Genomic DNA, 12,518 nt, shown 5'->3' on the forward strand with positions numbered 1-12,518 from the left:
AATGACTCTTTGGAAAGGTATGTTAGGGAATGTATTAATATAAGCATCCTGTTTTCTGCACGATACCATAATGCTATGATGTTGCATATCTAATATGCACTGGAGAGCAAACTTTTGACCAGTGATGGCTAAGGGACTGCCTGCATTCCTCAAGGCCTTTTATCTTGGAAGGAAGAAAGTTATGACAGAAAGGGATGAAATTACCCTTCTAACATATCAGGAGTATGGTAGAGTTCACAGTTTAATATTTATATTTGATATACATTTTGAAATAACTCTTTGGCAATCATTCACATAGTCTCTTAGTTGTCAACTTTTTCAAGAAGGCACTACTTATGGGTCGTCAGAAGTAGAAGAGGTATGGACAAATAATAAAAGAACAGACTTTTATTTAAACTACATGTAATATTGTTCATATTCTATGTATTTCTTTCCCTTAGTCCTGAGCCCTATAGAAACTGGAATTGGATTTCAAAAAAAGAATAAAAACATAAAGTTATTTGGAGATTTTATCTGTCTTTTTTTTTTCTCATAGGTATGTGAGAGCATTAATTATGTTCTTGTAAATGCATACAGAGTGCTAGCCTTGACCCTATAGCTGACACTGGTCAAAAAACATTCTGACACCAACTGTGTGTTATGCATGCACAAGAGAATTAAAATATATATGTACTGAAGAACCAGACACAAATAGATAGCTTCCTTCTGCGAATTCACATTGGGCTGTTCTTTGAATAGACTAATTAGAAGTGGGTCTTTTTAGAGTAAAGGAGTAAAAGAGAGGAAGACCATTGGTGCAGGTGGTTTGCCATCTTCCTGTTTTTACCTGCAGAATCATAGTGAAAAAAGCAAATACTTATTGTACTGGAAAAGTATAGGTTCAAAGAGGATAAAAGTCCATCATAGGATAAAAAACTGTCTTTAAAAGCCACTGAAAGATCTTCTGTTATAAAAATAATTCATTTTTTACTATCCAATTCCTGCTGAGAGACTTATATGGTATTTCTTTGTGGGGATTCTAAAGATTGTATTTATTTTTATTCCATAATTCTGTAATGCCGTATATAGTTAGGGTTAGCTTTATATTTCTCTGTATAATAGCCTTTGCATATCTTTTCTCTTGTGTCTGATAACTTAATCACTTGTTCCACCATTTTGCTTTATACATTTTATGTTTTTATTATCAATTCCAGGTACTAGCAGAAGTCACAGAAAGTGCTGAAGCTGCAGCTAAAGTAAAAAATGAAGTCCAAGGTGTGAAAGATAAAGCACAAAAAATCGTAGATGAAATAGATTTTAAAAAAGTGGAAGCGGAGACTAAACTGGAGGCAGCTAAACCAGCATTAGAAGAAGCAGAAGCTGCACTAAATGTAAGTATAATCCTTACATTTTGTTTAGTTTAGTACTATTTGAGTCATCCATGAAAGAAAGGCAAGAGCCACCAACACGCAGTTGTCACTTGATTTTGGCTGCTATTACCAGCTCTTTACATTTGGTCATCATGTCTCTGATTAATATTTATGAAGGTCACATTTTGCTTTAAACGCATAGAGATTATTTTATAGTGTTTGTTCTGTTTCCACCCTAATACTTGATCATTAAGAATGTGTAAATCTTTCAAAAAGTTACAGATGCTTTTAGAATATTTGTCATTCTGAATTTAAATGAATACTACTTGTGCTAAAAGAATGTTTTTTCTTCCTAGTTAACTAGTTGTATCTTTATTTTAAGAGGAATAAAGGGCTGTCTCTTCCTTCACCAAAAACATTTAATTTGGAGAGAAAGAGAAAGCAAAAGCGATTCAGGGTGATCCAAGATGGGGTTAAGAAATTTGGAGGCATTGCTACACTACATAATTTCATTATTTTCTTTTGAACAATTAAAAAGTAAAGAACTCTGGAATCAGAAACCAATGATGTATTATATTTTTAAGGCCTTCTGTTCCAGAATTTATGTGCCAAAAAAAAATTGAGTGGAAAAAAAGCAGAAAAGGAGCATTGTTTGCTCCTACACTGACATGTAGATAATGAGATAAATGAAACTTCCAAAAATGGTCACAAAATTTACTTTTAAAATGTGTGGATTCATACATTATCCTGCCGTTTCTATAACGTCTCTGTAGCTACTCCTTCTAGACAGGTAGTGGTATATGTGTGTTTTGTAGACACAAATTAATATACCAGTTTTGAAGTTTGCAATAATTTATTGGTTTTCTATCAGTTATTGAACTAAGCAAAGTGTCAGTGATGCTACTAGAAAATAAAGTTAAAAAAGCAGTATCTCATACTTGTAATAACTGAAAAACCAACAAAGATAACCAAATCCATCTGAGAATAAGTGATGTCACTTAACCCTTAAAAATCTAAAATACTATTTTACCAAGGAAACTGCTTCTAATTAAGTCCTATGCAATTTTACATGATACATTTCTTCAGTCACTTAGACTGACAAGTTGAAAGAATACTGTGGTCCCATGTATTTGAATTTGATTTTTGAGTGATATCTTCAGCATTACAAAAATATTCTTGTCTACTATATGTTCATTAAAATTATTGAGGTTTCACGAATCTATGAAATTTATTAAAGTAAGCCCAGTTGCTCACTTTTCTAGTATGTACTTAGCACAAACTTGCCTCAGAGAAAAGTACAACAAACAAACATTGAAATCAGGGGATTGAATGGGAAAATAGAATAATGGTGTTGATGCAGGATTCTGTTACTTTTTCAAATAGACCATCAAACCAGCGGATATTGCTACTGTTAGAAAACTTGCAAAACCTCCTCACCTAATTATGAGGATCATGGACTGTTGTCTACTACTATTTCAAAAGCAAGTAGATCCAGTTACCATGGATCCAGAAAAGCCTTGCTGCAAGCCATCATGGGGAGAATCATTAAAAGTAAGTGGTGTTTTCAAACAGTAAGAAATAGCAATGTGCATATCCGAGAATTATGATGTTGTTTACTCAAAACAGGACAGAATTTTGTAAAAATGCAAACATAGTTTTCAGATAGGCGTAGTATATAAATAGAGTTTATTTGGTAGCAAGTAATAGGTGAATTGCTTGGAGACTTTTGCAGTAGGAGCTTTAGATTTTCCTTGTCCTGTTTCTGGCATATGACCTCATGGCAAATAAATAAATCATACCAATCATGTTAATCGCACATGAAATAAAGGTGTTCTGGAAAACCCCTCTTTGTCTTTGGGAATTTGTATGTTCACATTTAAACAGACTTTTCTGATCCTCCGAGGCTCCTTGATTGTTTGAAAGCTTATTTGACTAACTAAGAGATAGTAGGTTTTCCCATTCTACATTTCAGTATTGCTGGCTCAAATTCCTTGTTCAGACAGCCATCTCTTCCTTCTGGACTTTGATCTTCTCTCAAGATGGTCTTTTATTTCCATGCCTTCTTCTATCATTCTTTAAATTCTGTTCTACTATTAGTATATTAATTTGCCAATATTGTTGCCTCAATTTTTTGTCATACAAGTGAAGAAAAATCACGTATTTTTCATATGAATAGAGCTCTTGCTTTTTATTTAAGCTTTTCCAGGAACTAAGAAATCATCTAAACTTTTTATTTTCCACTGACATAATGAGACAGGACAGGCAGTTATTCCATGAGTTGCCTTTAATATGTTAAACATTTGTTAGAAAAAAGTTAAAACAAATTATTTCCCTTTCCAGAAGAATTTAGATCCCATTTCACAAATGCATAAACAGGTTTTTTGGCATTCTTTAGATAAGTTAAAAATGTATCTCTGAGGCTTTATCTTGGTTCAGTGGGGGTTTTTTTTATGAAATGCTGCTTCCTAAATGCTTTTTAAATGGCAACACAGGAATATGGAAGATGGAAAGTACATCAATAACTTTCAGGCCTCGTTACTGGAGTGTAACTGCTTAAAACTTTAAAATAAAGATGGCATGTGAGAGGCATTACAACTGAATAATATTAACTTATAATATTAACTTCAGGAATTATCTCTTGTTGCAGAAGAATTTTAGGAACTTTTAAAACATACTCACTTATAAACAAGCTTTTGAATGTAAAATGTGTAAATAGCTTATTAATATCCTGTGTTGTTTTTTGCAGCTTATGAGTGGCCCGTTCTTGCAGAGTCTACAGCAGTTTCCTAAGGATTCAATCAATGAAGAGACAGTAGAATTACTCCAGCCTTACTTTAACATGGAAGACTATACACTGGAGTATGGTAAAAAGGTGTGTGGTAATGTGGCAGGACTCCTCTCTTGGACACAAGCCATGGCAATATTTTATGGTGTTAACAGAGAAGTCTTACCTCTTCAGGTAATATATGGCTTTGTGTTTGCTTTCCAAGTAATTTAATTTCATTTACTTTGATAATAGTAGTAGGATTTAAAAAATATATTTAGATAACTTTATTCAGACATAACTGCCTATAGACTTCAGTGGCTAAGGATGGTAAGAGTAGAAAAACCCCATATCCTCTTAATTCTAAACAGAACACAGAACAAAAAATTAGCCTAGATTAAATGTATGTGCTCTGGTTTGCTGTGTACAGTTAAAGCTATTTTCAGTCTTCATTTTTACTATAAGTACTTTATAACTGTGTTCAAAAGTTATACCAGGAGAGGATTTTCATTGCTTCTCTTAAGACTCTTGCAAACAGAGGTTTGCAGCTATTTTACCTTCTTTGCTTTCACACGATAACTTAGAGGAAGTAGAGGACTGATATCTTGCTCAAATATTGGCATTCTGAAGAGATTCAGAGCTCACATCAATAAAGGAGTGATGTTGGATGATAGTGGGAACTAAACTGAGTAAAACATTTTTAAGAGTCATTTTTACTTTAGTGTGGATGTTCTTGATGTTTGTGAACATTTGAATAAAAAATTTTATCAAATGTAAAGACCATATAGAAACTCAAATGCAGTGATTGTTGCTTTTTGGATTCTAAAACAAGAATTTAATTCCTACATGTACCACAGTTTAAAAAAAAAAAAAAAAAGAAAAAGAGAGAAATAGAAAAAAGTAAAAGGAGAAAGCATCTGAATGGTGATTCCAAATCTTTTCCACATTTTTTTTCTCTAGTAAAAATGTTATTTACAAAAGCAACAGTAATGCAGTTGGATTATTAAAAAAAATATTTAATGAATTTCCTGTGTTCAACATAAATATCAGTTTAGGAGCAATAGGAAGATTCACTGTTTTAGGACCATGGTTTTCTAGTGAGTAAAAGCTATATTGTTAGCTGCTAAAGTACCAACCTCCCGTTGTTGTGATTGTTCATTGCTACAGAATGTACAAATAAAAAAGAAATAATAAAGCATATAATCAAGCAAGAAGATTGAGTGACTGTTCCTCTAGACTAATCAAACGTACAGATCAGAAACCTTACTTACTTAACCTGATTCTTTAAATGTAATTTTGTTTTAAAGAAATAAAGTTGACAATATATAGTAGGAACCTTGAGTACTACATTGTTATTTAAAAAAAAAAAAATATCTGCAGTATACATGTGACAGTTTTCAGATTAAGCATTAACATAAAAATTATTTTGATGCATTATTGTCTCATGATAACCAATTAAGGAGGCTTAAAATAATTCATCAAAGTATATTCAAATATTGTATCATTACTGTTTTAATATCTCTTCTCTTTGCAGGCTAACTTGGCAAAACAGGAAGGCCACCTGAAAATAGCTAATGCAGAATTAGCAAAGGCTCAGGAGACATTAGATGAAAAGCAAGCTGAACTGGATAAAGTACAGGCAAAGTTTGATGCAGTAATGAAGGAGAAAATGGTGAGACAGAAGTATTTTTGTATTATGAAAAATGCTTGCCTACAATACTGTTATATAATCAGGAATTGATGCGAACATGCAATTAGGGCCTGCTACCTTGAATGACATGGATGAGGTTCAAGTATAAAAATAAGAGATTTAAATCTATGTTCACTCATATTTCCTTCTTTCTGTGAACAGGAACATATTAGACAATAGATGCCCTTAGAGTTCTCAAGAATGAGTTTTAAATAAATAAAATAGTCATAATAAATATAAGTGGATGAAAAAATACATAAAAAAGCTCTTTCTATTTTTGTATTCCATTATTAAATTAAGTAGGACATTTTTTCAATTTTAGGACTTACTCAATGATGCAGAAACATGCAGAAGAAAGATGAAAGCAGCCTCTGCGCTTATAGATGGATTGAGTGGAGAGAAAGTTAGGTGGACTCAGCAAAGTAAAGAATTTAAATCTCAGATTAAAAGGTATCAAATTCATCAGAGAAAAAAAAAAACAAAATATGTGTAAAACCTGAAGAGCCAGTAAGCAATTTAGTAGCTTTAATAGTTGTACTTAATTTTCTTCCTGGAAATCTCAATATAGTTACTCAATTAAGTGAACTATCCTGAAATTTGAATTTTTCTCCCATAAGTGAAGAGTTGAGTGCTGAGTGCTTGTATTTCAGAACCATACCTGCAGTTTTGGAATTTATTTCCAAAGGGATTCTTTCTAGTGCAGTTTTGTGCCTGTATTACAGCCGCCTCTCCTGCTGCCCGATCACTGCAGCTCGTTCCAATATTTCCAGTAGGCGGGAGGTAGGGATGATCTAAGGCTGACACTGAGAAGGAAAATGGAAGGATTCCTAGTCTAATAGTGGGTAGGAAAAGAAGCATCCCTTTTGATATTAGTTATGGCATATTTGAATAAAAGGAGACTTAGAGACCAGACAGTAACCCTGTCCCTATGGTCTGTGTGTTGAAACACATGTGGGACAATAAGCATTATTCCAAAAAACTTGGAAACTTGGAAAGTCCCCATTGTGTTGCTGTCCAAATGACAAAATCTTGAGCAGCCTAGGAGCCAGAGATCGTCACTGTCTAGAAAATAGGAAACCTGTAAAAATGATTGCTGTAGGTAAAGAGCCTGAAAGTTTAGGCTCAGCTTCTGTGGAATGCTTCAGTTTCCTTTCATTTCCTATGGGAAAATTAGGAATTTCTGGTGAGGTCTGTACATTCCAAGAGAATTAAGTTTGTATCTTTTGATAAATATTGTATTGCAGGTATATTTTTAAGAAATAAACCAATTTCTTGCTTCGGTTATGAAGGAAGGAATAGTTGTCATCAGAGCTTTATTACTTTGTAGGGGTGAAGATAATGTTTTCATACAATAGTACTCCTAAGTTTTGCCATAAAAATATTTTGGAAACACAAAAAACCTGTTTGTTATTCTCAAAGAGCAACCGTTCTCTCCTTAAATTGTCCTCAGAACAGAACTCATATTATATTTCTAAAGCTGGTTGTCTAAAACAGTAGAAATTGAAATTGTACATCACCTTTTAATTATTATTTTGTTCCTTTTCTAGGCTTGTGGGAGATGTACTGCTCTGCACAGGTTTCCTCTCATACTGTGGACCTTTTAATCAAAACTTCAGGAAGCTTTTGCTTAAAGATTTATGGGAAGCAGAGATGAGAGCCCATAAAATCCCCTTTTCTGAAAACTTGAACCTGATTTCTATGTTGGTAGATCCACCAACAGTAAGTTCTTTGTGTTCAATGGGTTTCGCTTTAATTTCTGTGAACATATTCTTGTGGCTCTTAGCCAGCATTATGCTTGCTTAGAACAGAACTATAATCCCAATATTGCTGTGCATTGTAGTTCTGTGGTTTCCAAATGTTCTTGACAATTTCCACTAAACATCTGAGTACTGAGCAATGTTTAGATAGCTAAACAAGTTATATATTACAAACAAGTGACATAATATACAATTAGACAATTGCCAGTAAAACAGTGCACTTTCAAGTATCTTATTTTGAGAACCCATCACCACAGCTACAGATCATGTATCTACTGAAACAGTGAGTTTGTTTGTTAGCTTTTGATTCTGTCAATATTATATGGATCTAGTTTCAAAAATATTTTTTATATCAAAGAGAACATTTAAAAAAGAATGCATAAAGTCTTTTATTCAATGTGAATGTATGAGAACTCAAACAGAGGACAATACCAGAATCTTCAAGTTTCCTTCAGTAAATATTAAGCCTCAAAAGCTCTATTAGTCTGCTTTTCTCTTATTTGATCCTAGTGTTTAATTTATCTGTCAAGATGCCTTTTGACTGTCTTACAGTTTTAAAAGGCATTTTTGATCATTCTATATAGTTAAAAACATCCATAAAAATAAAATCCTGGGAATATTTTTCCATCTACATTAATCACTTTTCAGAGGTTCAGCTATGCAACCCATTTGGTTAGATGTCCCTGTTATTTCTTAGAACAATCATAACCGAAGGATAATTTCAGTGACATTTCATTCCAAGCTACTATTATGTTTTTTGTATTCTTCAGATTAATGAGTGGAATCTTCAAGGATTGCCTGGAGATGATCTCTCAATTCAGAATGGTATCATTGTCACTAAGGCAACTAGATATCCTCTTTTGGTAGACCCGCAAACTCAGGGAAAATCATGGATTAAAAAGAAAGAACAGGACAATGACTTACAGGTGAACAGTGTTTTAAAGGAATAATGTGCCGTATTATATTCCTTCAAACGTTATTGCTTTAGGGTGTGTCTGCATTTGAGTGGTGTCGCTGTCATACATATCTGAGATACCTTTAACTTATGTGGAGACTGACAATGATGTAGATGCATCAGCAGGGACAAAAGCTGTACATCCCATTCAAGAACTTGGAAAAGATTATACAGTAAGTAAATACTGGTATGAAATCTAGCATGAAGTATGAAAGAGAAGGATGTAGCCTTATGTTCAAAATTGGTGAGTATGTTCCCTATACAGAGGGCAGTGGTTAAAAGTATACAAAAAAGCATAATGTTAAATTATTAAATCATAGTAAATTGGGCAACTATTACTAAGATTACAGATGAAGGCAGGATAACTCACAGCTTTGAAAATGTGGGTAAGGTACTTAAACTGATGCAGTCCAGAATTTATAATCTGAGATGGAATCCATACATGAAGTTACTGCTGCAAAAGTAAATTGAGGACAATCAGTTGAAAGCAAACAAACCCAGGACAAATCTGTCTATACTAATGTTACTGAAATTATTTAAAAAAGCTCTTTTATAGCTTAAGCCAATGGGGTTAAAAGTCTGCTCATGAAATACAGTACAAAGATGTTCAGTTGTCACCTGTAGTTTGCATCATGAATGATTTTTTTACAAATGAAGTAGCATGGGAAAAGGATCTTACATTTTAAAACCCTTAATCTTAATGTGGCAAAATCTCACAGGTCCTCCTGAATCTCAGTAAATTTTGGAGGTTTTAGGATCTCTAGATTTTGAAGATTTTAAGTCTTGGCGTAAAGCGAATGTGAAGGTCGTGCTTATCATTTTATCATTGATAAAGCAAACTATCAGAACCACAGAAAAGTTGAGGTTGGAAGGGATCTCTAAAGATCATCTAGTCCAGCGTCCCTGCTTAAAGCAGGATCTACTAAAGCAGCTTTCCCAGGATTGTGTCCAGTCAGGTATTTTAAATACCTCCAAGGATGGAAGCGTCACCACATCAATGGGCAACTTGTTTTAGTGTTCAACCACCCTCACAATAAAGTGTGATTGGTTTTTTTGTTGTTGTTATGTTTAAATGCAATTACCTATATTTCAATTTGTGCCATCTTGTCCTGCTACTGTGTGCCAATAAGAGGAATCTGTCTCCCTTTTCTTGATTCTCACCCACCAGGTATTTATACACGTAGGTATATACCCTTGTGAGCTTTCTTGAGGCCAAATAATCCCAGCTCTCTCAACTTTCCTCATACGTCAAGGGCTCCAATCCCTTAATAATCAGAGTGGTCCTTTGCTGGACTCACTTCAGCGTCTCTCATATACTGGGGAGCCCAGAACTAGACAGAGTACTCCAGATACATGTCTTCTGTACTGAACAGAGGGGAAGAATTGCCTTCCTCAACCTGCTGGTAATGTTTTTCCTAATGCAGCCCAGAACACTCTTGGCCTTTGCTGCAAAGGCAGATTGCTGGGTCACACTCAACTTGTCCACCAGACCTCCAGGGTCCTTTTCTGTAAAGCTGTTTTCCAGTAGAATGGCCCTATTTCATACCTGTAGAGAAAATCTGGAAAGTAATATGAGAACTTTCTGAAAGCCAAAATCTAGGCAGCAATACAAAATTAGTGTTTTATTGATTTATCCATGTCTTTTAATGATTTAATTATATTATGAATCCCATTTCATCATATTTCAAACATCAGAGTTCATAATATTTTAACAGCAGTTTACCTGTTAGACTGAATTCAGAAAGAGTTTCTCAACACTTCAAAGCTAAAATTAGAAAATCTAATCCTCAGGGCATAGAATAGAAAATTAAAAGTTAGGCATCTCTGATTTTAAAAATATTTTAACTTCTTCAATTCTAAAAATACTGTACCAGTTTTACTTGGTACATTATTACTCTCATAATGGAGTTTTGTGGATTCCATTACAGCCAATCTTTTAATTCACCTTTCTATGATACTTTTCATTGTATACACTAGAAGTATTTCTGCATAAATTGCTGCATGATCAACATTTATTACTTTCTTTAAAATGCAACTAATAAAAAAGATGACAAATTTTCATAGTTAGATCTGTGGTTTTCATGTAAGACTTTGAAGAAATGCTTTCATCCTTATATCAATTTATAATTTAATTTTTGAGGTAACGACTTTGAACGACAAGTATTTCCGTACACACCTGGAAGACAGTCTTTCACTGGGACGACCACTCATGATTGAAGATATAGGTGAAGAGTTGGATCCAGTCCTTGATAATATATTAGAGAAGAATTTCATGAAATCTGGAACTTCTTTTAAGGTTGGTGATCAAAGAAAAGACCTGAAATAAGTAGTTAGCTTTGTGAGGAATGATATTTTACCCTATTATTCCAAACCTCTGCTAAATCAGGTTAACTTTGTATTCAGTAGGGTAGTCTGAAGAATGAAACTGGACTAATAAAATATAGGAGACAGAGCCTCAGCTGAGTAGTAAATTCATGAGTCTAAATTTTGAATTTAACTACTGAAGTTACTACTGAAGATTCCAAACCAGAACCAGTTACGTTTATCCTATTGAATGTTTACCATAATTTCTATTGATTTTCAAGCAATTTCATTTTACACCCTTTAACATAATTGACAGAATTGGAAAGATCTCTCTCTTCCTAGTGTGGAGCACTAATTGTAGCAACTGCAGAATCTTTAATCTGGAATATAACTGTTTTCTGATGGAACAAGCCAAAAAGCAGGAAGTTTTTTAATAATATTAAGTGTCTTTCCAACCTTGAGGAATCATGAGTCTTTCTGACCTTAGTTAGATAAAGAAATCACTCCTAAATTTTAAAACAATCCCCCTTCAACATCCTGAAATAGAAGGACTGCACATGCTGTATATTTCCATATGTATTTTTCTCAAATATTCTTAATTAACTGGCTGGATGTGGGAGAGATGGTAGACCAGATTGTTGATGATGATGAAAAGAAAATGCTTGCTATTTTTGTGGAGCAAACAATATGCTTAAGGGAATGGTTTGTTTCTACTCCTTCTTAAGCCAAATATTTGAAGTAGCCTTGGAGGGTCGGTCATACACAGTCACATTTCCTTCGGCACATGCAGCTTTCAAATTAGACTGCTGGTTTGGAATATCTTAACTTCTGTAAAAATTTCTGTGGAAAACTCTGAACACATTTATAGTTCCTTTAGAAAGGCTCTTCAAGATTTGCTTAGTCTTAACAAATATAGAATTATTTTCCAATAATTTATGTTCCATTGTTGGATCAAATAATTCTTTTTTTTTTCACTGAACACAAGAGAAAAATGATTTCTCAAAAGGTCAGTAATTTCTACAATCTTCATGTGAGGTGAGATTAGAAGCAAAGAAACTAAACCAAATGTTTCTGAAGCCATTAGTTAGAACCCACAGTAGAAGTAATCTCTATATCTACCTGGAGGGGAACACTACTTTTATAGTGTAACCTAACTGCTACTTTTGGTCATCGATTATTTTTTTCATGACAAATTTGAATTGTGAAATAAGCTTCCTTTCTTTGGCATTTCAAATAATGTATTTCTTTTCTGCTCAAAATTACAGAGTTGAATAAAGCTCGTTTTTCTCTGCTTAATACTATTCTAACTTACTCCTTACTGCTTACTTACAGGTGAAAGTCGGTGATAAGGATGTAGATGTTTTGAGTTCATTTAGACTGTACATTACTACAAAGCTACCCAATCCTGCTTTCACACCTGAAATTAATGCAAAAACGTCAATTATTGATTTTACCGTTACAATGAAAGGACTTGAGAATCAGTTACTGAGAAGAGTAATTCTTACTGAAAAACAGGTATTCTAACAGTGCACAGAAACCATAGTGATGCATATTTTTTTTTTTTATTTAACTGGTTGTAGTATGTAGAGAAAAAGAAACATTCATATGGAAAAAAGATGTAAGCCATTTTCTAAAATTTTATTCAGATTGATTATAGAAATTTCCAAATAGCAAAGATACAACTAGAGGATCTTCTACG

At 33.6% G+C, this 12,518-nt stretch overlaps 1 protein-coding gene across 2 annotated transcripts in view; it reads left to right on the top strand.

Annotated features, from left to right (window-relative positions):
• DNAH8 (dynein axonemal heavy chain 8) overlaps nt 1-12,518 on the top strand; it is a 144,303-nt gene that overhangs the window by 99,802 nt on the left and 31,983 nt on the right. For both annotated transcript variants that reach the window (XM_086628486.1, XM_086628495.1), the window contains exons 67-75: nt 1,194-1,370; nt 2,733-2,900; nt 4,096-4,308; nt 5,648-5,785; nt 6,126-6,253; nt 7,351-7,522; nt 8,331-8,486; nt 10,656-10,811; nt 12,152-12,334. In XM_086628486.1, the coding sequence (XP_086484612.1) occupies nt 1,194-1,370; nt 2,733-2,900; nt 4,096-4,308; nt 5,648-5,785; nt 6,126-6,253; nt 7,351-7,522; nt 8,331-8,486; nt 10,656-10,811; nt 12,152-12,334 (1,491 nt within the window). The remainder of the gene's footprint in view (nt 1-1,193; nt 1,371-2,732; nt 2,901-4,095; nt 4,309-5,647; nt 5,786-6,125; nt 6,254-7,350; nt 7,523-8,330; nt 8,487-10,655; nt 10,812-12,151; nt 12,335-12,518) is intronic.

This window comes from Tauraco erythrolophus, chromosome 2 (genome assembly GCF_009769465.1).
Source record: "Tauraco erythrolophus isolate bTauEry1 chromosome 2, bTauEry1.pri, whole genome shotgun sequence".
NCBI classification, from domain to species: domain Eukaryota; kingdom Metazoa; phylum Chordata; class Aves; order Musophagiformes; family Musophagidae; genus Tauraco; species Tauraco erythrolophus.